The sequence below is a fragment of the Martes martes genome (assembly GCF_963455335.1).
Source record: "Martes martes genome assembly, chromosome: 1".
NCBI lineage: Eukaryota > Metazoa > Chordata > Mammalia > Carnivora > Mustelidae > Martes > Martes martes.
In genome coordinates, this window is record NC_137888.1 from 131,979,358 (window position 1) to 132,001,199 (window position 21,842).

The following is a 21,842-nucleotide window of genomic DNA, read 5'->3' on the forward strand; positions in this document are numbered from 1 at the left end:
GAATTAAAACGCCCCCAAGAATAACATGAAGGTATTTGAAGTTGCTTCAGAGGCAAGGGTGGGTATGTATATGTATGTAAAGTCCGTTTCCTCAGAGGCTACTTGGCAGTTTGCTACAACATCATGCTAATGAAAGCAAAGTCTTTAAGTTCACCCCCCAGCAGACTATCCTTTGCACCCTTCGGGAAGTGCATTCTCGGAAAAGGAAACACACTAGTTGGACAAGAACTGGGGTCCTGGAGAAGTGCTGGAGGCTAGAGCCAGGGAACCTGGGATGGGGAGGTGGGAGGGACCAGGCTGGGTGGGGCCTCGGGGACCACCCTGAAGAGCTGGCCGCCCATCTGGCTCGGGGGATGGAGATCCTGGGGAGATATTTGTGCTGGGGAGCGGCAAGATCAGGTTGATTTTTTTGGCAGGTCACTCCACCTGAAGCATTAGGGGAGGGGAAGAAGGGAAAAGGACTGGGAGAAGCGGGACTGGCTGTTGTGATCCTGCCCCCAAAGATAATCCTGACCTAAAGCCGAGACCCACAGCAGGCTACATGAGCCCGCGTCCCTGGCGGCGGGATCAGGAAGGACATTGGGAGGGAGGCACGACGGTGATAAATCCCTGTAGGGCGATTCGGAGGGTACAGAACTGGCTCTGCTGAGGTCCTCCACTCTTCACCTCTCGCCGCCCTCCTCACCCAACCCTCTCCCCACCCGCGCCCCGCCGGAGTTCCAGCATCCTTGCAACCAGTTGAATCAAATCACAGCTTAGGAGCCCGGGGAACGGAATTGGTTTCTGTATGTGAAATAGGTCTGACCCACTGGGGAAGCCCAGAGAGGAATGTCCGGAGGGCCTTTTCCCGAGCTGGGTGGGAGGCGAACAGGTCCCGCGCGCGGGCTGGGGGCAGGCAGGAAGGCGCAGAGGCCGAGCCCCCGAGCCCCAGATCTCCGCTCGGGGCCCCGCGGCCTGCTCGGTCGTTGCCCCTCCGGCGCCGGGCGGGTGATTGGCAGTTGCCGCAGCTTTAGGGGAACGGGGGTATCCAGGACCCGCAGCCGCTGCTGGTTGTCCGCTCGCTGGCAGCGACGTTCCCGCGGCCCCGTGACCCGGCCTCGGCGGGAGCAGCCACGACGGCGGCGACCTCGGGTGGGAGCCCGGGAGGCTCGCGGTGGGTCGGGGGCGGCTGGGGAGGGTCCCCGCGGCCTACAGTGGGCAGCGCCGAGCCCGGAGGAGACGGCCGCGGGCAGGGGGCGGGGGTTCTGGGCTGCCCCCTTCAGGCGCTGCCCGGGGCCGCGCCGCCACTCTCACGGCCCCGCCACCCCTGCCCGCTGTGCGCTTCCTCTCGGTGCGGCAGGCCTCAGGGCGACTTTGGGGGGGACGCGGCGGGGCTCGGCATGCGACGGCCCCTGGGGAGTTGGGGTCCGGGGAGACCCGGCTTCACACCCCGCCCGCCTAGGGCCGCGAGAGCCTCGGGAGGCGCCTCCGCGAGGCCAGAGAGCGGCGGCCGTCCGCCGCTTCCCTTCTCCCTGAGCCCGAGGTGGGCACCCCGGCCAGGGGCTGGGCGCCGGGTTCCCGCGTGATAGGCGCTCCGATCCCCGCGGGGGAGGGGTGCCCTGAATCTCTGGGGAGAGCGCCCAGAGGCCCTGAGGCAGCCGCCGCGTTATCTCGGGGTGGGTGCCCCGTGGCCTGGTGGGCGCCCGGCCCGCGCGGGTTATTTTTGGCGCCCGCGGCGGCGCGTGTGGCGGGGCGTGTTTTCCTTCCCCAGGTATTGGGAGCCCCGGCCCCGCCGCCGCAGCCGCCGCCGGAGCTGACTTGTGTCTCTCTCTTCTCTTCCCCGCAGGAATCTTCCGATAATTCTGCCGCCACGACTTGAACCGTGTGCGACGCGAGCTTGAAACAAACATCACATCTAAATTTGAAAAAAAAAAAAAAAAAAAAAAGAAAGAAAAAAAAAAGCGGAAGGAGCAAGCGGCCGAGGAGGCGGCGGCGGGAGGAGGAGAGGAGGAGGGGCCGCGCGCGGCGGCCCGAGGCGGCGGCGGGGACGCGGGGACGCGGGGACGCGGCTTTGTGCTGGCGGGTCGTGGGGCGCCCATGGCGGAGTGCGGCCGGGGGGGCGCCGCCGGCGGGGCCCTGCCCACCTCCCCGGGCCCGGCCCTCGGCTCCAAGGGCGCCCTGAAAGCTGGAGCCGGGGAAGGCGGCGGCGGCGGCGGGGGAGGTCGCCTCGGCCACGGGCGGGCGCGCTATGACAGCGGCGGGGTTTCCAACGGAGACTGCAGCCTCGGCGTGTCCGGGGACGAAGCCCGAGCCAGCCCCGCCAGGGGACCCCGCGGCGCTGCGCTCGCCCCGACCCCCGGTCCGGCCGCCTGCCCCCTCCCCCGGGAAAGCAAACCCGGCGGCCTGCCCCGCCGGAGCAGCATCATCAAGGTAGGTGGGAGAAGGGCTCTCATCGCCCACCCCCAGCCGCCCCTGGGGTCAGTTCCCAAGAGGGGAGTGGTGGTGGAAGGAGGGGGATTGTAAGAGGAGTCCCCTGCTAAGGGGAACCACTGGTGCACGGGTGCTTGGGGTGCTGGAGCAGGCGTTGGATGCAAATGGCATTTGGAAAGAATGGAGAGGTGATCCCTAATGTGCAGGGGGAGCTGTGCTCAGACATTCCCAGTTGAACTTGGGGCTGTCACCTCTCTCAGGACTGGCCTGGAATTATGGCCTGTACCTGGTTGGGCAGGACGTGCTTTTCTGTGGTAGCCTTGGCTGGTAACAGACTCCCTATAAGGTGTCTATTGTATGTTAAAGACACTGGTTTTGTGAAAACATTTTCTTGAAAATCCCAGGTGGTGAACAGAGCTTATTCAATAGGTTTCTTCTGATCTGTATCTAGTTGCCTCTAGCAAAATGGTTAGACTTGGAGGGTACAAAATCCCTGGTCACTCAGTCACGCAGGGGAATGGAGTAGGTTTCTGAACGTAAGTGAAGATTTCCGCTTTCTTAGGCTCAAAAGCACTGAGACATTACAGTTCTGCACAATTCAATCTTTTCCTTGCTGCAGTAGGCAGGCCTCCAGTTCTGTGGAAGTTCTTTTGAGCAGTTTGCTTGGTTTTGATATCTTTTGCATAGTGTTACTTAGCAGAAGAAAGTCAGCAATTGTTTTGTGCATTTTAAACTCAAGAAGTAACATTAGGAACTCCTCTGAGTTTGTGCTGGTTTCATTCTAATACTACATTTTTTAATGTAAAAATATTTCTTGTGACATGGAGTGAAAAAAAAAAAACAGTTGATGAGCTAAGAAAAGCAGAGCCTTAGGCAAGAGTAGCTCATTCTGCTTAAGTTCAGAGCAAATATGAAAACATTGCTTTCTGAAAATCAAGGGGTTACCAGGACAGTGAGCAGCAAAGCACATTGACAGGGCTGCACCCACCCTTCCTGTGGCTGATAACCCGTGGGGGAGAGGGCGAAACAGGCCACAGTAAAGAGAATTGGCACTGGGGGTATTTGAAATTTAATTGGACCTTGAGAAATCTTCTAAGTACTCTGTAGTGTCTCATGGTGTTATCAGCTTCTGCAGTAATCTAGTGAAATATACCACCTTCCTACTCTCTGTAACAGGCAGTTGTGAAACTGCTTTTCGCTTTGTCATCTATTTGTACAGTTTATGTCTGGGCAAGGGCACAAGTGAAGGGCTTAAAGATCAAGTGTATTAACTACCTGCAGTAGGCGTTGAGAGTTTAAGGAAAATAACCTATTTTTGCTGCTTACCTGGCTTTTAAAAGGTGACTTATATTTTCTTTTACTTTACTTCCATGGAAGTTGTTTCAGCTCTGCGTGATAATCAATCCTGTTAACAGAGTTATGTGTCATGTCTGTTTTTATTGGCTACCAGATACTTGTTGTGATATTGCATTGTGGTGTTAATGAAATTTGAGGTGAAAATTCCAGAGAAGATACCAGCCTATCTAATTTTAATTTTATTCCCCAATTTTATGGAGGGACTGTTTTTGCACTTTTTTTTTTAAAATCAAGCTTTATTGGTGTCCACAGTGGGATCCACGGCGTAACTTATTTAATTAAAACAGCTGCTTTAATTTTATATTCAGAATAGAAAGAGGGATGATTTGCCAGTATTTCTGATATGTGGAACTGAGACCTTGTTGGTGGATTTCATTTCTTCATTGAAGATTCTAGGAGCACATGGGAAAATCATTGATTATTCAACAATCACTGGTTTTTGAGTTTTGAAACCTTGAAAGGTATCTTTGTCATTTTTCTTTTTCCTAATGAAGGCAGGTGGTTTCTTGTTCAGGGTTGTATCCCTGGATACACGTTGCCAGGAACATAGTGGGGGCTCAATAGATTGCTTCCTGAATGAATGGAGGCATGATAAGGAAGTACCTGTTTTCTCTAAGTTCTGTTAATTTCTAAAATTGGTGGTTTGGTATTTACAAGTCTCATATCTTGTTCATTTTCTTATACCTCCTAAACTGACTTGATTTACTCCTTTTTCTTTCCTTTGTGTCAATGTGCATTTTCTTAAACACCCTTTGAAACTATGGGAATAGTGTTGATAGTTGGTCAAGCCTGGGTTATAGAAAGGGGTATGCTATATTTAAGTAGGTAACTAACTTGGTATATTTCCCTTTAAATTGGTGCCTTGAAAGATCAAGATTTTAGAAACTTAATGTGGTATTTTCTAAAGACATAACAGTATGAAGGCAATATTCTGATAGAATAAAGAGATCTTTAATGTCGAATTTCATAAAGCAATGAATAGTGCACATTTTGTCACATGAATGGCAGAAATTATTTCACTTTTGTTAAAAAAATAGTAAAAAAAACCCAAACCACTTAGCAGAAGCTCATGTGAAGAAACACTAATGACATCTTTCCCTGGTTTCTTTATGTTCTTTTCCAGTTAAAGGGATGAATTCAGTCAGGTGATGGAAAGATAGAGGGGTAGGAGTAGATGGGTAAGCAAGATGGTACTTGGGGGCTTGAGGGCATGGCAGGGAGTTGCTAGCTGGTATTGACGGGGTTGCTTTCGTTGAAATGTCAGGCTTTTGAGCTATGCCTGTTTCCTAGCTTCCATTTTCATTACCATCTTGACATTCCTCTTAGGTGGGGATCTCCAAGTCAGAGGGAGAAATAACAGCCCATATATGATGAGCAGTGGGCACAGAAAGGGGATTATTGCTGAGATGCAGGACATATGCAGAAATACACTGTGGGCTGACCAGAATTATCCTTCTCATTTAAAATGATTTCTTTGGAACTCCATCTGTTTTGTAAATATGGTGTTGAGTAAGAAATTGTTGTAAAACTACATTTTCTGCCAAAATAGATGTACAGATCTGTACCAAAAGAGCTCCTTGGTTATGGTAACAGTGTTGATGAAAAATTCAGAGTGAGCAGCCCTATAGAATCTTTTACAAATACATTGAGAAGATAAATAAATCATGGAATCCATCACCAGCCTTCTTTACTTTTCCTTAGCTTATTGGAAATCATGTTACACTTTTTAGATTATTTACAAAGGCCCATTACCAAATTTTGAGGGAAGGAGCCATTATGTTTGTCGTCTTAAGTAATCTAGTAAACGAAAACATCACTTTCATTTTCTCTTTCCATATTTCATTTCATCACATCATTTGGTACAATCCACGCTTTCTTTTGAAACATTTAATTTGCTTAATTATTTAGGTGACATCCATTTTTTACAAATAGCTCAAGCCTTTAATTCAAAGACTTGGTCTAAAAATGTGAAGTAGCATTTTAGGCCTTACATTTCCTTCTAATTTTAGAAATAAATAGAGTTAAAATGCCCGTTATTTTAGATGGTTTATTTGAATTAAAACTAATTTGAGTACTGTGGTTGGTACTTTTAAAAAGGTGGTATAATTTGCATAAAGTAAAATTTGCTCTTGTTGGTGTCCAGTTCTATGAGATTTGGCAAAACACAAATTCACATAACCACCACCACAATCAAAATATAGAACAGTCTATCACCCTCAAAAAAATTCTCCCGGTCCCTCTTCCACTCTTCCCATGCTCAGACTGTGGCAATCACTGATCTTGGGTGCTTTTTTAATAAGAAACTATAGCTGTTACAGTATTTTGATAGTTAAAAGTAATTATAATAGGCTCTATTTACTAAATACTGTGTACAAAACACATGAAAAGTGCTTAACATAATTCTGTGAGTGCCACAGAGAAGTGAACCACATGCCTAAGGGGCTAGAGCTGGTTTTTGTACCCCATTTCGGTATGGTGGCACTCCACTGTCCCCCAAATTACTCTGGCTGTTTTAAGTTTTCTGTATCATTAAAGTAGCATGGGTGGTTTGGAATGCCGGATTTAATTTTTCCCTTTAAACTTAGGGGATACTGGAGGGAACCAAAGGCTATTCCCGCTGGCAGAAGAAGTGGAGAGCTAATATAGCCGGGCAGCTGTAGTTCCCTGTCATGGCTACTTGACCAGAGCCTCCAGCTTCATTGGAACAATGGTTTGGTCTTGCCCAAGGTAGCAGCCCTTACTTTTCTTAATACCATTATTGTTACTTTCACAGTATCAAGGTATATAGGGGAAGCACTTTTACTGCCTTTATATCAATGTATATCCCTAGATGCTGAGTGCCCCAAGGTGGGAAGAAGCAGACATTTACATCTATTATACATTTAAACAAAATTAAATTATATTTAAACAAAATAATAAAAATGTACATATGGATATTATATTGGCCTGTGGTTTAAATGAATTAGACTCCTTGCAGGCAAAAGCTGGGCTGTATTTATCAGTTCTGCATGAGTAACAGCCACTCAATAATCATTTCTTGAACTGGGTCTTAAAATAATATCTGCATTTGGCTTTAGATTTTTTTTTAAGTAGTGGGGGAGGGGGTGACAGCTCCATGCCCAGCAAACTTGTGGGCATGTCACAAATATTACACAAACAGTAACTGGATCACAAAGTGAGTTTGTCTGGATAGATAGGCAGCCTGGATTATGTAGGTCAGAAAACTCTAATGCCCAATCAGCAACTCTCCACTTCACTTTGTCCTAATGCATTTTAGGCCACATAAGATAACTACTGAAAGTCTGGGGCGTGATTGCTTTTCTCAGCCTACTCAAAGAGCTTTTGTCACAATTCAGAGTTCGGTTTTCAGGAGTGATCAGAGGGTATTAATTTTCATACCCTAAAAATTACTTGCCTCCTTTCTTGTTTTCCAGTCTCTCCTCAAAGCAGTTGTTTGATCTCTGTTTTTTTTCCCCCACCAAATCCAAATAGACAACTGTTGGGAAATTGTTTGTTTGTTTTTAAATTACTGATCCTGGTCACTCAAGATATTTTCTTAGAATGCTTTCTCCCAGAATCTGTTCAATTCCTTTTGTAGCTCTGTGTGCTCTGCAAGGGGTGCTAAACTAGACTGTTCTTCCTTTTTCCCTTTTTAAATACTTTAGTTACCCATCCTTCATTATTCAACAAAATAAGGCAATGTTATTTACAGCTTAAAATGCAGACATAAAAGAGAGTGTGAACATTCATATTTTCTCTACAGACTTTATTTTATACATATAGGTTCAAGAATAGTTGCTTTAGGGGTGCCTGGGTGGCTCAGTCAGTTAAGTATCCAATTCTTGATCTCAGTTTATGTCATAACCTCAGGGTTGTGAGCCCACAGATTGAGCTCCACGCCCAGCTACTTGGAAAAAAAAAAATAGTTGCTCTATTTCTTATTCATGCTAAGTTTTGGCTGTTGTTAGTCTTTTACCAGACCTCTAGATTAGTTTAGCTACCTTTTTATTTTATATTAATGGGATTCTCTAGTGCAAGGGATATTCAGGTATTTTTACCATTAACCAGACACTGTGTGTTTGCAAGCTGCCTGACTGGCTTTTTTCTGCTGTTGAGAGTGGTAGACCAAGAGGGATGTCCTTGGCATAAGAGCGTTAGTAGTGACTCAGACAAGTCAGAACCACCGGGGAAGATTCAGTAGTACCCATTTTCCTTGTGTCAGAATAATTGCATAGCATTAGAGTACTCAAAGTATATAATTAATCACACTGAGCTTTCATGACAATTATGTGAATGGTCCAGGCTGCTGGCAGGACACTTGGCACCTGCCTAGTTCCAAGTAGTAGAGGAGAGCAGGTGGCTAGGCACTGCTGGCCACCAGTGCTTGGTCGCCTGGCAGGGGTAATTAGGTAAAGCATGTTCTAGCTAATACTTTCAGCTGGACTGTACTCCGGGGTCTTGGGCAGCACTCAGCCCACATGTTGCATGTCTGGATTATTCAGGAGGCAGGAAAGTGGTGAGAAAAATAGAGTGTGAAGTTAGGAGCTTGGATCAGACTCTGGCTCCCCCTCTTCCTTTCTGTGTGGCCGCGGGGAAAGATATTTAAGTCTCTGTGTCTAGTTACCTTGTCTCTAAAATGGAAAGAATACCCCCTCCCATAGCTTTGTGGTGAAGATTAAATGAGATGATGTGTGTCTGAAATATTCAGAGCAGTGTGTGGTGCCTAAGAAGCACTCAATAAGCACTACCTAATATGTTTGTTTTTCCGATTTTTAGTTTCTCTTACTTCGAGTTTATCCTGAGATGAGCAAACGCACTTAGCTCCATTTGAGTTGGAGATCTGCCATGCCCATGTTGGAAGTTTTGTCTTTTGAAATCTGCAGAATGTACCCAGAGAGATTTTTCAGACATATTCTAAAGATGCTTTCAAAAATGATTTGCTTTGGTGCCTTTCTAAATCTGATGCCTCAGGACAACAGTGCGCTTGCGTCAGTTACCCCAGCTGAGGGCTCAGAGGGTACTGAATGGTCCGTTTCACTGAGCCAAGTACCTGTTTGTCTTCATTTGCCCAGGACATTCCAGATTTACACCTTTTGTCCTGACAAAATTAGTAATAGTGTCTCCTTTCCCTCTCAGAGGCATCCTAGTTTGGATGAGAAATAATGTGATCACCCTACTGATCAGCTCTGTGGGAGCCCGGTGGACTGCTCTCCACACCCAGCCTCTGTTTTCTCAGCCTGGGTGCTTCCCTCTTCTGTGTTATCTTCAAAGGCTTCCTCAGGTGATCACTTCTCAGAAGGAATTGTCCCTTTCTCTCTGCCTTCCAAATACCACTCTGACTGTATCTCTGTGCAGCCTTGTTTCCTTCTGCCTCTTAGGTAACTTCGTCTTCATCACCTTGAATTTAGGAAGGCACCTAGGTCTTGTGAAAAGCCCTGTTTTTAGGTATGTACTTATTGAATCAACGTGTGAATGGTTGAATACATAGACATGGATGTTGTAACTTACCTTAGGGGTTCAAACAAGATATTTAGACTTCGTTTAAAATTGGTATAAACATTATGTTCATGTCAGGTGTACATCGTAATAATTTGATGGTTGCACAGAGCGATCATCACGATAAACATGGTTGCCATCGTAAGTCCCCTTCACCCATTGCGTCCACCCCCAAGCCTGTTCTCTTTTGATAACCACCAGTCTGTTCTCCATATCTACAAGCTTTGTTTATAATGTTTATTCCTTTGCTTTTTGAATTCCTTTTGTAAGTGAAATCATATGATAGGTGTTTGCCTTTCTCTGTCTGACTTATTTCACTTAGCATAATAACTAAGCATAACTCAAGGTCTGTCCCTGTTTTCACAAATGGTAAAATTTCATTCTTTTTATGGGTGCAAGTCCACTGTATGAACTTTTTCATCCATTTATCCATCAGCGGACAGTTAGTTTGTTTCCATACCTTAGCTACTGTAAATAATTCTGCAGTGAACATAGGTATACATATATATTTCAAGTTAGTATTTTTGTTTTCTTTGAATAAATGCCAAAAAGTGGGATTGCTGGATCATATGGTAGTTGTATTTTTAATTTTTTGAGGAACTTCCATATTGTTTTCCATAGTGGCCGCACTAATTTATATTTCCACCAATGGTGTACCAAGTTCCAACCTTTTCTCCACATCATCTACAACACATGTTACTTCTTGTCTTTTTGATAATAGCATTCTAACAGGTATGAGGTGATATCTCATTGTGGTTTTGATTTACATTTCCCTGATAATTAATGATATTGACCATCTTCATATGTCTGTTAGCTATCTTTATGTCTTCTTTGGGAAAAATGTCTATTTGTACTCAGCCTGTTACTTATTTATTTATTTATTTATTTACTATTATTTATACTATTGATTATATGAGGTTTTTAAAAAAATATATTTTGTATATTAACCCCATAACATATCTGTCATTTGGAAGTATTTTCTACTATTTACTAGGTCTTTTCATTCTGTTGATAGTTTCCTTTGCTGTGTACAAGTGTTTGAGTTTGATATAGTCCCACTTATTTATTTTTGTTTTTATTACCTTTGCTTTTGGAGTCAGATGAAAACAATTTAATGCCAAGACCAATGTCAAAGAGCTTGTTGCCTATGTTTTCTTCCAGGAGTTTTATGGTTTCAGATCTTATATTCAAGTGTTCAGTCCGTTTTGGGTTAATTTTTAGGTATGTTGTAAGATAGTAGCCCAGTTTCATTCTTTTGCATGTGACTGTTCAGTTTTGCCAGCACCATTTATTGAAAAGACTGTCCTTTCCCCATTGAATGCTCTTAGTTCCTTTTTTATGTGTTAATTAACCATATATGTGTGGCTTTACTTTGGGGCTCTTTCTTCTTTTCCTTTGATCTGTGTGTCTGTTTTTGTGCCAATACCATTCTATTTTGATTATTATAGCTTTGTACTATAGTTTGAAATCAGAGAATATGATATCTCTAGCTTTGTTCTTTCTCAAGTCTGCCTTGGCCATTTGGGATCTTTTGTGGTCCCATACAAATTTCAGAACTATTTGTTCTAGTTCTGTGAAAAATGACATTGGAATTTTAATAGGGATAACATTGAATCTGTAGAATGCTTTGGGTAATATGAACATTTTAATAATATTAAATCTTCCAATCCGTGAGGATGGAGTATTTTTCTATTTATTTGTCTTTTTCATTTCTTTCTTCAGGGCCTAATAGTTTTCAGTGTACAGAATTTTCACCTCCCTGGTAAAATTTATATTTAGGTATTCTTTTTGATACAATTGTAAATGGTAGCTAAAAAAAATCTCTTTCTGATAGTTCATTACTAGTGTATAGAAATGCAGCAGATTTCTGTATATTGATTTTGTATCCTGCAACTTTACTGAATTCACTTATTCTAACAGTTTTTCATTGGAATCTTTAGGGTCATGTTATCTGCAAATAGTGACACTTTTACTTCTTCCTTTTTAATTTGGATGCTCTTTATTTCTTTTTCTTGTCTAATTCCTCTGGCTAGAATTTTTAATACTCTGTTGAATAAAAATGGCCAGAATGGGCATCCTTGTCTTGTTCCTGATCTTAGTGGAAAAGCTTTCAGGTTTTCACTGTTGAGTATGAGGTTAGCTGTGGGTTTGTCATATATGGCCTTTATTATGTTGAGGTACATTCCATCTATACTGACATTGTTGAGAGTTTTTTTCATAAATGGATATTGAATTTTGGCAAATGCTTTTTCTGCATTTATTAAGAAGATCATATAATTTTTCTCCTTTATTTTTTAAATGTGGAGTATCATGTTGATTGTTTTGTGGATGTTGAATCATCCTTGCATCCCTGGAATAAATCTCATTTGATCATAGTGTATGATTTTTTTAATGTATTCTTGAATTTGGTTTGCTAATATTTTCTTGAGCAGTTTTGCATCTATATTCATCAGGGATATTGGCCTGTGATTTTCTTGTGGTGTTCTTGTTAGGTCTTGGTATCAGGGTAACGCTGACCTCATAAAATGAGTTCGGAAGCATTCCTTCCTCTTCAGTTTTTTGGAAGAGTTGAGAAGGATAGGTATTGAAGCTTTATTGAATATTGGTAGAATTCACCAGTGAAGCCATCTGATCCTGGACTTTTATTTGTTGGGAGATTTTGAGTATTGATTCAATCTCCTTATTGGTCATTAGTCTATTCAGATTTTCTATTTCTTCATGACTCAGTTTTGAAAGATTGACTGTTTCTAGGAATTTATCCATTTCTTGTAAGCTGTCAACAGTTCAACAATTTTTTTGGTGTGTAATTATTCAGGTAGTCTCTTGATGCTTTGTATTTCTGTGGTATTCATTGTAACTTCTTTCATTTCTGATTTATATCTGTCTTCTCTTTTTTCTTTGTGAGTCTAGCTTAAAGTTTGTTAATTTTATTTCTTTTTAAAGAACCACCTCTTACAGGGCGCCTGGGTGGCTCAGTGGGTTAAAGCCTCTGCCTTCGGCTCAGGTCATGATCCCAGGGTCGTGGGATCAAGCCCCGCATTGGGCTCTCTGCTCAGCAGGGAGCCTGCTTCCCCCTCTCTCTCTGCCTGCTTCTGCCTACTTGTGATCTCTGTCTGACTGTGAAATAAATAAATAAAATCTTAAAAAAAAAAAAAAAAGAACCACCTCTTAGTTTCATTGATCATTTCTAATTTTTTTGTTTCTATTTCATTTTTTTCTGCTCTGATCTTTATTATTTCCTTCTTTCTACTAACTTTGGGCTTTGTTTTCTTCTTTTTCTAGTTCCTTTAGGTGTAAAGTTGGATTATTTCAGATTTTTAAAAAAATTTTTAAACGTGTAATGTATTATTTGTTTCAGGGGTACAGGTCTGTGATTCATAGCCCTACACAATTCAGAGCACTCACCATAGCACATACCCTCCCCAGTGTCCATCACCCAGCCACCCCATCCCTTCCACCCCTTTCCACTCTTAACAACTCTCAGTTTGTTTCCTGAGATTAAGAGTCTCTTATGGTTTGTTTCCTTCTCTGATTTTGTCTTGTTTCATTTTTTCCCTCCCTATTTTTCGTATTTCTTGAGGTAGACCTGTATCACTATGGATTTCCCTCTTAGGACTGTTTTTTGTTGCATCCCATAAATTTTGGACTATTGTGTTTCAATTTTCATTTGTCTTAAGGTATTTTTTTGATTTCCCCTTTGATTTCTTCATTGACCCATTGGTTGTTAAGTAACATGTTGTTTAGTCTCCACATATTTGTGGTTTTCCAGTTTTTTTCTTATAATTGATTTCTAGTCATTGTGGTCAAAGAAGAGGCTTGATATGATTTCAGTCTTCTTAAATGTATTGTGATGTTTTATGGCCCTAACACATGATCTGTCCTGGAGAATGTTGCATATAAATTTGAGAAGAACGTGTATCCTGCTGCTTTTGGATGGAATGTTTTGTATATATCAATTAATATATCTCCACATCCATCTGGTCTGTCCATGTCAAATATATCTATTATCCATCTGGTCTAAAGTGTTGTTTAAGGCCAGTGTCTCCTTATTGATTTTCTGTCTGGATGATGTATCCATTGATGTAAGTGGGTATTAGAGTCCCTACTATTACTGTATTGCATTGCTGTCAATTTCTCTCTTCAGGTACATGTTTACTTGCTCCTATTTTGGGTGCATCAGTATTTACAATTGTGACATCCTTCATCATTATCATTACATAATGCCCTTTATTTTGTCTTTTATGATACTCTCTGTTTTAAAGTCTATTTTGTCTGATGTAAGTATAGCTGCACCAGCTTTCTGTTTCCATTTGTGTGGAATATCTTTTTCCATCTCTTTGCTTTTAGTGTGTGTGTTCTTAGATCTAAAGTGAGTCTCTTGTAGACAACATATGGCTGAATCTTCTTTACAAAAAAAAAAAAATCCACTCAGCCACTCTTGTCTTTTGATAGGAGAATTTAGTCCAGTTACATTTGAAGAAATTATTAATAGGTATTTAATTGTTGCCATTTTGTTAATTGTTTTCTGGCTGTTTTTGTAGATCCTTTCTGTTTCATTCTTCTTTTTGTCTCTTCCTTTGTGATTCAATGCCTTTCCTTAGCATTGTTTAGATTGCTTTCTCATGATCTTCTCTGTATCGACTATAGGTTTTTGCTTTGTGATTACCATGGGGTTCACTAATCACAGCCTATAAAGCAATCTATTTTAGGCTGATTGCAACTTAAATCTTACAACATTCTGAACTCTACATTTTTTATTCCTACTTCCCATATTTTATGTTTTTGACATCATATTTTATATTTTTAATTTTGTGTGTCCTTTAATTATAGTTAATTTTCCTACTTTTGTCTTTTAACCTTCATACTGGTTTTATTAAGTGGCTTATCCACTACTTTTACTGTATATCTTTAGCTGTGAGATTTTTACTTTTATGTTTTTTTCTTTTTAGTTGTTGGCTTTTCTTTTCATGTTAAAGAAGTGTAAGGTCAGTTTAGTAGTGATGAGCTCCTTCAGTTTTTGCTTGTCTGGGATAGTTTTTTTCATCCCTTCAATTCTGAATGATAATCTTGCTGGGTAAGGGTATTCTTGGTTGGAAGTTTTTCCTTTTAGCATTTTGAATATATCATGTCACTCCCTCCTGGCCTTAAAAGTTTCCCTTGAAAAATCAGCAGATAGTCTTATGGACATTATACTGTATGTAAAAGTTGTTTTTCTCTTGCTGCTTTTAAGCTTCTCTCTTTATCTTTCACTTTTGACATTTTAATTACGTTTCTTGGTGTGGGTGTCTTTGGGTTCATCTTATTTGGAACTCGCTGTGCTTCCTGAACCTGGATGTCTGTTTCCTTTCCCATGTTAGGGAAGGTTTCAACCTTATTTTTTTCAAATAAGTTTTCTACCCCCTTTCCCTCTCTCTTCTCCTGTGACCCCTATAATATTAATGTTATTCTATTTGATGTTGTTTCACGGATCCTTTAAGCTGTCTTCACTTTTTATTTATTTATTTTTAAGATTTTATTTATTTATTTATTTTGAGTGCACAAGTTGGGGGAGGGACAGAGGGAGGAGGAGAGAGAGAGAATCTCAAGCAGACTCCCCACTGAGCACAGAGTCCCATGCGTGCCTTAATTTCGTGACCCTGAAATCAGGAGTCAGATGCTTAACCAACTGAGCCACCTAGGTGCCCCTATCTTCACTTTTTAGAATTCTTTTTTTTCTTTTTTGCTGCTTTGTTTTGGTCAGTTCCATGGCCCTGTTTTCCAGGTTGCTGATCCACTTCATCTAGTCTGCTGTTGTTAAACCCCTCTAGTATATTTTTCAGTTCCGTTATTGCATTCTTCAGCTCTCTGACTTCTGTTTGGTACTTTCATGTGTTTTCTGTTTCTTTGTGGCAGTTCTCAGTGTATTTATTCATTTGTCTCCTGAGTTTGGTGAGCATCTTTATGACCATTACTTTGAACTCTTTAACAGGCTGTGGGAGAGTGCTGAAGGTGCAGCCAATCTGTGGCTTAGTGATGGGGAAGAATGTTGGGGGCAGGGCATGCCCAGAGCTTTAGAGATATAGGAGAGGAGCATTGGGATGGGGCATACTGGCAGCTTTAGCAAGTCTGTATCCATGCACACCCTCCTGAGCTAGCAAGGTGGAGGGAGAGTGCAAAAACAATGCTCACAAGTAGCCCTGTCCCCAAAGAACCCCTCCTGGTCCCTGCCCCTCCGGCAGATGTTTTATGAATGGCAAATGAATCTCCATATATTATCCAGTCACCTTGCAAACTGCTGCCTTTGTGCTCATCCTGGGATGAGCAAGGCCACACATATGCCTTTCAAAAGGAGTATCTCGGATTCCCATAGACCTCTAGGTCCCGTGGGCATAAGCCTTGTTTATTTTCAAAGCCAGACATTTTGGGGGCCTCATCTCTCCAGTGCAGGCCCCAAGGTTTGCTGTGTCTCATGTGGGGAACAATACTCTCACTCCTCAGGGAGAAGCTCTGGACCTGTGAGATCCTTCCCTATTGTGGGTTGCTGTGCTGGGGTGGAGTTTTGGGCAAGACCCTGTCTCTCTGCATCTTTTACCCATCTCGATGTGACCCTTTTATCCCTTGTTGTGGAGAGGGTTGTTCAACTAGTTTTCAGTTCTTTTTCGGCAGGATTTATTCCATCTGTAGCTATAAATTTGGTGTGGCTGTGGGAGGAGGTGAGTTCAGAATCTTCCTATGCTGCCATTTTGGACCTCCTCCAACTCCAGTTGGTTTTGATTGGAATGTAAAACTCAGTGGGCTGTGTATTTCAAAGAAAAATTTATTTCACATACATAATTTTGGAAATGATCAAATGGAAGGAAATACCTTCATTGAATTTAGATCCAGGAATTTGGATGGTTCAAGAATTGTTCTACGAGATGTTAATATAAATGATCTGTCCCATTTGTGCCCCTGAAATAAGAGTAGACCTTTGAAAATTTCTTTTGATTTATGTTCTGCTATCAAAGTTGAAAAAGCATGGCAAAAGATCTTACTGTTTGTTAAAGCATTTGATTTCTTCTCTGGTATTTGATTTCTTTAAGTGATATCTGTGGTTTCTGCTTAGTTTTAGTTTATTTTTAAGAAACTTAATCCTTTTTATTGTCATTATTATTGGATGGTCAAAAGATGTTCATTGGGAATGCTATAGAATTAATAATAAAAAAGAAAATACGTAAAGAATATAGAGTACTAATAGGCACAGTTGGAGAAGTAGGATCTTTAATCCCTCAGCATATTTCATCATACAGTGTTAGAAATTCTACCTTTAGTTGCCACCCAAGGATTGGTGTAGAAGAGATACTAAGAAATGCTTTGTATGCGTATCGTCTCATGCAAGTCTCCCCACAGCCTGCAAGGAGACATTATCATTCCCTTTTAGCAGACAAGGAAACTCATTCCTCAAGGTTTGGGAATTTCCAGGCAAGGTCACAGAACTTGTAAGAGGCAAAGCCCACATGAGATGAGGTTTGATTGACTTGAAAGCCCACACTTTGAACTGCTCATCACCCACTTTCTATTTCATCTTCTGAAATGTATCATTGACTTTTTCCTTTCTTCTCCTGCTTAACTAAGGAATTCTGACTCCTTGATCATAGCAGTTCCTACCAGTCCTAAAATAGATGACTGAATTTTAAGGAATTTTGGCCTTCTGTGGCTGAATCTTGGGATGAAGCCATCATGTACCTAATCAACAAAAAGCCATAGCAGTCGTCCTCTGCACCATGCTGTAGGTTTCTGTCTGATCCACAACACTAGGATTTTGTCTTTTTCCTCTCTGCTTTCCTTTCGTGGATCTGAAAACTTCTTTCAAACCCATCAAAGGATGAGGGAGGTCATTTTCCACTTTTGTTTCTTTTTTTTTTTTTTTTTTTAAAGTTGATTTATAGTTACCCACTTTTTAGGGTGCCGGAAAGTAAAGCAGGTAGTCATTAGTAACAATTTGTTTTTAGGTGAGCTTCTGATAGTATCTATCCCTGTTATTGTTTTGGAATTGTCAAATAGTTATGAAGTGATAGAATGTTTTTAATACTTACAACACATTACCAGGTAATTGGTGTTCAGGTATTTTCATGGAGCATGCTAAATATACTGATTTACAGATATTAATATCCCAGAAACCAAGCAGCTGGATTTAAAAGTAATTAATAATGTAGATTCATGGGATTTTTAGAACCGAAAGAGATCATGTAAAATTCTTTTGTAGTTAGAGATACACAAGGCCGTACTGATTAGTACATTTAGCTCCTGGCTATGGTTGAGTTCATTTATTTGCATATTAGCATAGCAGAATTGGAAAAAATTTGTTACGTAATACTGCAGTATGTGAGTATTAATAGAACAAGATGTGGTCTTCCAAGCAGCTATTTTTGAGAATTTGTTTTTTGCTATAGATGGCTGCATGTGTACACACACTATACTTGTGCATGCATCTACTCTGAAGACTCTGTTTATAAATAGCAATGATTAGGAGCAAATCAAATAATGTAGTGGTAGGTTGACACAAGTCCTGTCTTGTGAGAGACTGATGGGTAGCAGGTGTCTGCTGTCTAAACTGAAAATGCCCAGGAAGAGGTTGGCTGTTTTTTATGAGCATTGCTGATGAAGCCTCTCTTGCTCTTGACCAATTAGTGTGGCCACAGAGGGATAAGTGACCTCATTTGCAGCTACCATTAGAACCACGAGCCATATGACTCTCTCCATATGGTTTCCTGCTACCTTTTATTTTTCATCTTCCTTCTGAGCTCTGATAGCCTGTGGGCATAGTAGATGTAATTTTTCAAACAGTTAATACAGTTTAATGTCTATTATTGAAGGAAATACAGCAAATAACTTTCAGATTTTTATGTCTACCAGTCCATGCTAATAGTCCATATTAAGTACCAAAAGAATTATTCAGATGTTTCATATTGGAACTAATAGAATTCCTGACGTAATGCCAGTTTTAAAGATGTGTTTATCTTTGGGGTTTTTAACGGCTTGTTGAAAGAGATCTGTTCAAGGCTTTTCTCTAGTTTATATGTATTCCCATAAAATTTTTTTATGTATTAAAAATAATATTAAAAGTAGAATTGCTATGACATAGGATATGTATATGTTTAGCTTTAGTAGATATTATCATGTGATTTTTCTACTTGGTTAAACCACATTTACACACCCACCAGGTTCTAGCTGCTGTAAATGCTTACTAACACTTGGTATGGTGTGGTTATGTAATGGTACCTTATTGTGGCTTTTAGGTTGCCTGATAACTAATGATGTTGAATACCTTTCCGTATGTTTTCTTGGCCATTTGGATGTTCTCCTTTGTTAAGTGACCATTTAAGAAATCGGGCTATGGGGCACCTGGGTGGCTCAGTCAGTTAAGCGTCTGATTCTTGATTTCAGCTCAGGTCATGATCTCAGGATTGTGAGATAGAGCCCCGCATAGGACTCTGTGCTCAGCATGGAGCTTGCTTAAGATTCTCTTTCTGTCTCTCCCTCTTCCCCTATTCCCCCTCCTCATACTCTCTTTATCTTAAAAAAAAAAAAAAAAAAATTGGGCTTTTATTTTCTAAAACACTGTATGACTTCTTTACATTTTCTACATATGTCTTTTGTATGATAAATATGTTGAAAATGTCTTCTAGTATGTGACTTGTCTTTTCCCTGTCTTAGAGGGTGTGTTTTATTGACTAGCAGTTCTTAATTTTAGTGAATCCAGTTTATCAATATTTCCCATTATGGTTATTATTTTTATGTCATATTTAAGAAATCTTTACTTAGCTTAAGACCATGAAGATACTAATTTATTTGACTTCTAGTACCTTTATTTTTCACAGTTACATCTATAGTCTATCTGGAATTTATTTTTGTGTATGGTGTGAGATAGGGGTCAAGATTTTCTTTCCATATAAATATTAAATTAATTCAACATGATTTACTTGAAAAATCATTTTTTCCTTCTGCACTGCATTGGCCCTTTGTCATAAATCAAGTGACTGTGTATGTGTGGGTCTGTTTCTGGAGTCTATTTTGTTACATTGGTTTATTTGTCTATCCCTCTGTTCACACCACACTGTCTTTCTTACTAGGTATATTCTGAAGTATATACCCAAATGTACTAGATTGAAAGATACATACAAGAATGCTTATAGTGGATTAAGTGTAGTAGCCCCAAACTGGAAACAGCTCAAATGCCCATCTTGTAAAAATAGCATATCATGCATTGGAATACTAGGAAGAAAAAGGACCAAAAGAAAGAACAAAATAAACAGGTAACTGCTATGTTCCACACCAGTCTCTCAAGCATAATGTTGAGGGAAGGACACCAGACAGAAAACAATGCATGTTGTATGATTCCATTCATATAATATGCTAAAATAGGCAAACTAATTTGTGGTGATAAAAGTCAGAATAGCGGTTACATTTGAGGCTAAATGAACATTTGAGGTGGAACCTCAAGTTCCTTCTGAGTGCCATTAATTTTTTTGTTGCTGCCTCTGGGGGTGGTTTTGATAGTGGACACTTTGTAAAAATCCATTGAGTTGTAGACACTCATGATTTTTCTGGAGGTATATCATACTTCAGTAAATAAGTTGGTTTAAACAATTCCATTGTGAAAATTAATCAAATGCAGGTACTTATTGGCCACTCCACTCTGCAGGATGTGAAGGACAGCAGTTTGCTGCTGCTTGTTGATGGACACATGAAATGTGGAGCCCTTGGGTGGCAGTGGGACCTGGCAGAGTTCTGAGCCGAGTGACGATGTGGAGGGCAGGTGGAGGGAAAGGCAGCTGGCTGGAAGTGTGAAGACTGTATCTTTCCTGGGCTATATTGAGTGTGCACATGGGCAGCTGGGCCTCGGGGTGAGGGTGTGGGGGAGTTGACCCAGTAGTGAAGTAGTGAAGTAGTGTCTTGGTCACTGGAGTCATTTTATACTGTTTTTACACTGTTTTGATTGCTGGGAGTTTTTAAGTCTTGTTTGGTGTCCTGTTGAGAGTTTTAATCCCTTCAGGTTTATGTTTAATCCCTTCAGGTTTAATGTTCGAAAGTGTGCTACGTGTACAAAACTTTGAGAACCACTCATTTGTGGAGCACCTGTTCTCCGCATGATGGTTTTCTAGATTGCTCTTTTTTGTCTTAAAAGCAGTTAACTAACAAACAGAAACCAGCTATCCAGGTTTTCAAGAAAAAAGTGAGAGTTGTTTGATTAGCACTGGGTGGTCAGCAAAGAGTTTTAGCTCTACCGATACTTATCTTGTCTCATCTAAATATTATTCTAGGTGGGGAAAAAAACAAATCTTCAGATAGATCGTTTTAGGACACTAGAATTAAATCTGGATTCTAAAACTGCTAGTGTGTAGATCCATTCGAGTCCAATTACATCAGAATTTCTGGGGCTTTCCTAAAATGCCCTGGGAGATTTTAAGCTGTAAGTAGGGTTAAGAACAGCTGTGAGACCTTTCTCATCTGTTATGTCTTTGCCACATTTAGCTCTGTTAGATATGAGAGAACAAGCAGCTCCAAGGTTCTGCAGGCGAGAGACAGTTGGTGATCTTGTGGCTGGTGGGGAACAGGGGATAGGGTTTAACCTTCAGCTGCCTCACAGAAGCTTTCCCATAAGAAGTTGAGCTGCCCTTTTTCTGAGGGGAGAAAAAGTACTGAGTAAGGGGAACAATTCCTTAGTCAAATCTGTAGAAACAGATTTTAAATTTGAAAACGATGGTCTACACTGTGTACTCATCATTGTACCATAAGAATGTATTTTTGATCCAAGTAAAGGAATATGTTGTGTCAGTTTCCAGAAAGCCTGGGGCTTGGTTGTTTGGAGCCTTCATCTACCTGAATTAATCATTACTGTGCAGCACTACTTCCTCCATCTTTTGGCCCTTTTCTATCCCTCACAAGAGAAGAGGCATTTGTGTGCCTATGGCATTCTGCATACGGAGGAAGAACTTCCGCAGGGGGAATATTTTTAGGAAGAATATTTTTAGAAAGAATCATCAATAGTTTGATTGAGGCACTAGCTCTGTTTCTAGAGACTAGTGATCATACATTTTAAAATTTGCTGAAGGAGTCTCACATTTCCTTTAACCAGCTCATCTTGTGTTCAGGTGGCAGTGCATGGTAAAAACCCTTGTTACCTAGAGAACATCCTAAAGCGACCCTTGTCAGACAGGTATCTACTTGCACGTGTAATTTACACTAGGAGGAAGAGAGCCCATCTGGTGATGCTTCAGTGCACCCCATTGTGGTGGGCTGACAGTCTGGGCTGGTATGTCATGACCTTTGGGTGAACGTCTACTTTCTGAATGCTGTGGCATTTTCTTTTCGCCACATAGCCCCTTGTGGTCAGGAGGAATGGCTGTTGAACTCCTTGAGCATCTGTGAGATATATTTTATTGGCTGCAGAGAGGGAACATGTAAATACGTGGTGTTGCATGGTCACGGTCTTAGTCACGTGGTGTGTACTTCTCCTTAGCCTCGTTGCTCCGTTAGCACATCATCATCAGTCATGTTTATTCTGTTAGGTCATTTTTTTCTCTTCCATGTTAGCATAGGTGGATCTTTCAGCAGAGAAG

At 41.2% G+C, this 21,842-nt stretch overlaps 1 protein-coding gene across 1 annotated transcript in view; it reads left to right on the forward strand.

Moving 5' to 3' along the window:
- Nucleotides 1–2,076: 2,076 nt before the first annotated feature.
- PLCL2 (phospholipase C like 2) overlaps nt 2,077–21,842 on the forward strand; it is a gene marked incomplete at its 5' end in the record, with an annotated part of 190,991 nt that continues 171,225 nt past the window's right edge. Inside the window, one exon of the mRNA XM_080809822.1 lies at nt 2,077–2,409. Coding sequence (XP_080665948.1) covers nt 2,077–2,409 — 333 coding nt within the window. The remainder of the gene's footprint in view (nt 2,410–21,842) is intronic.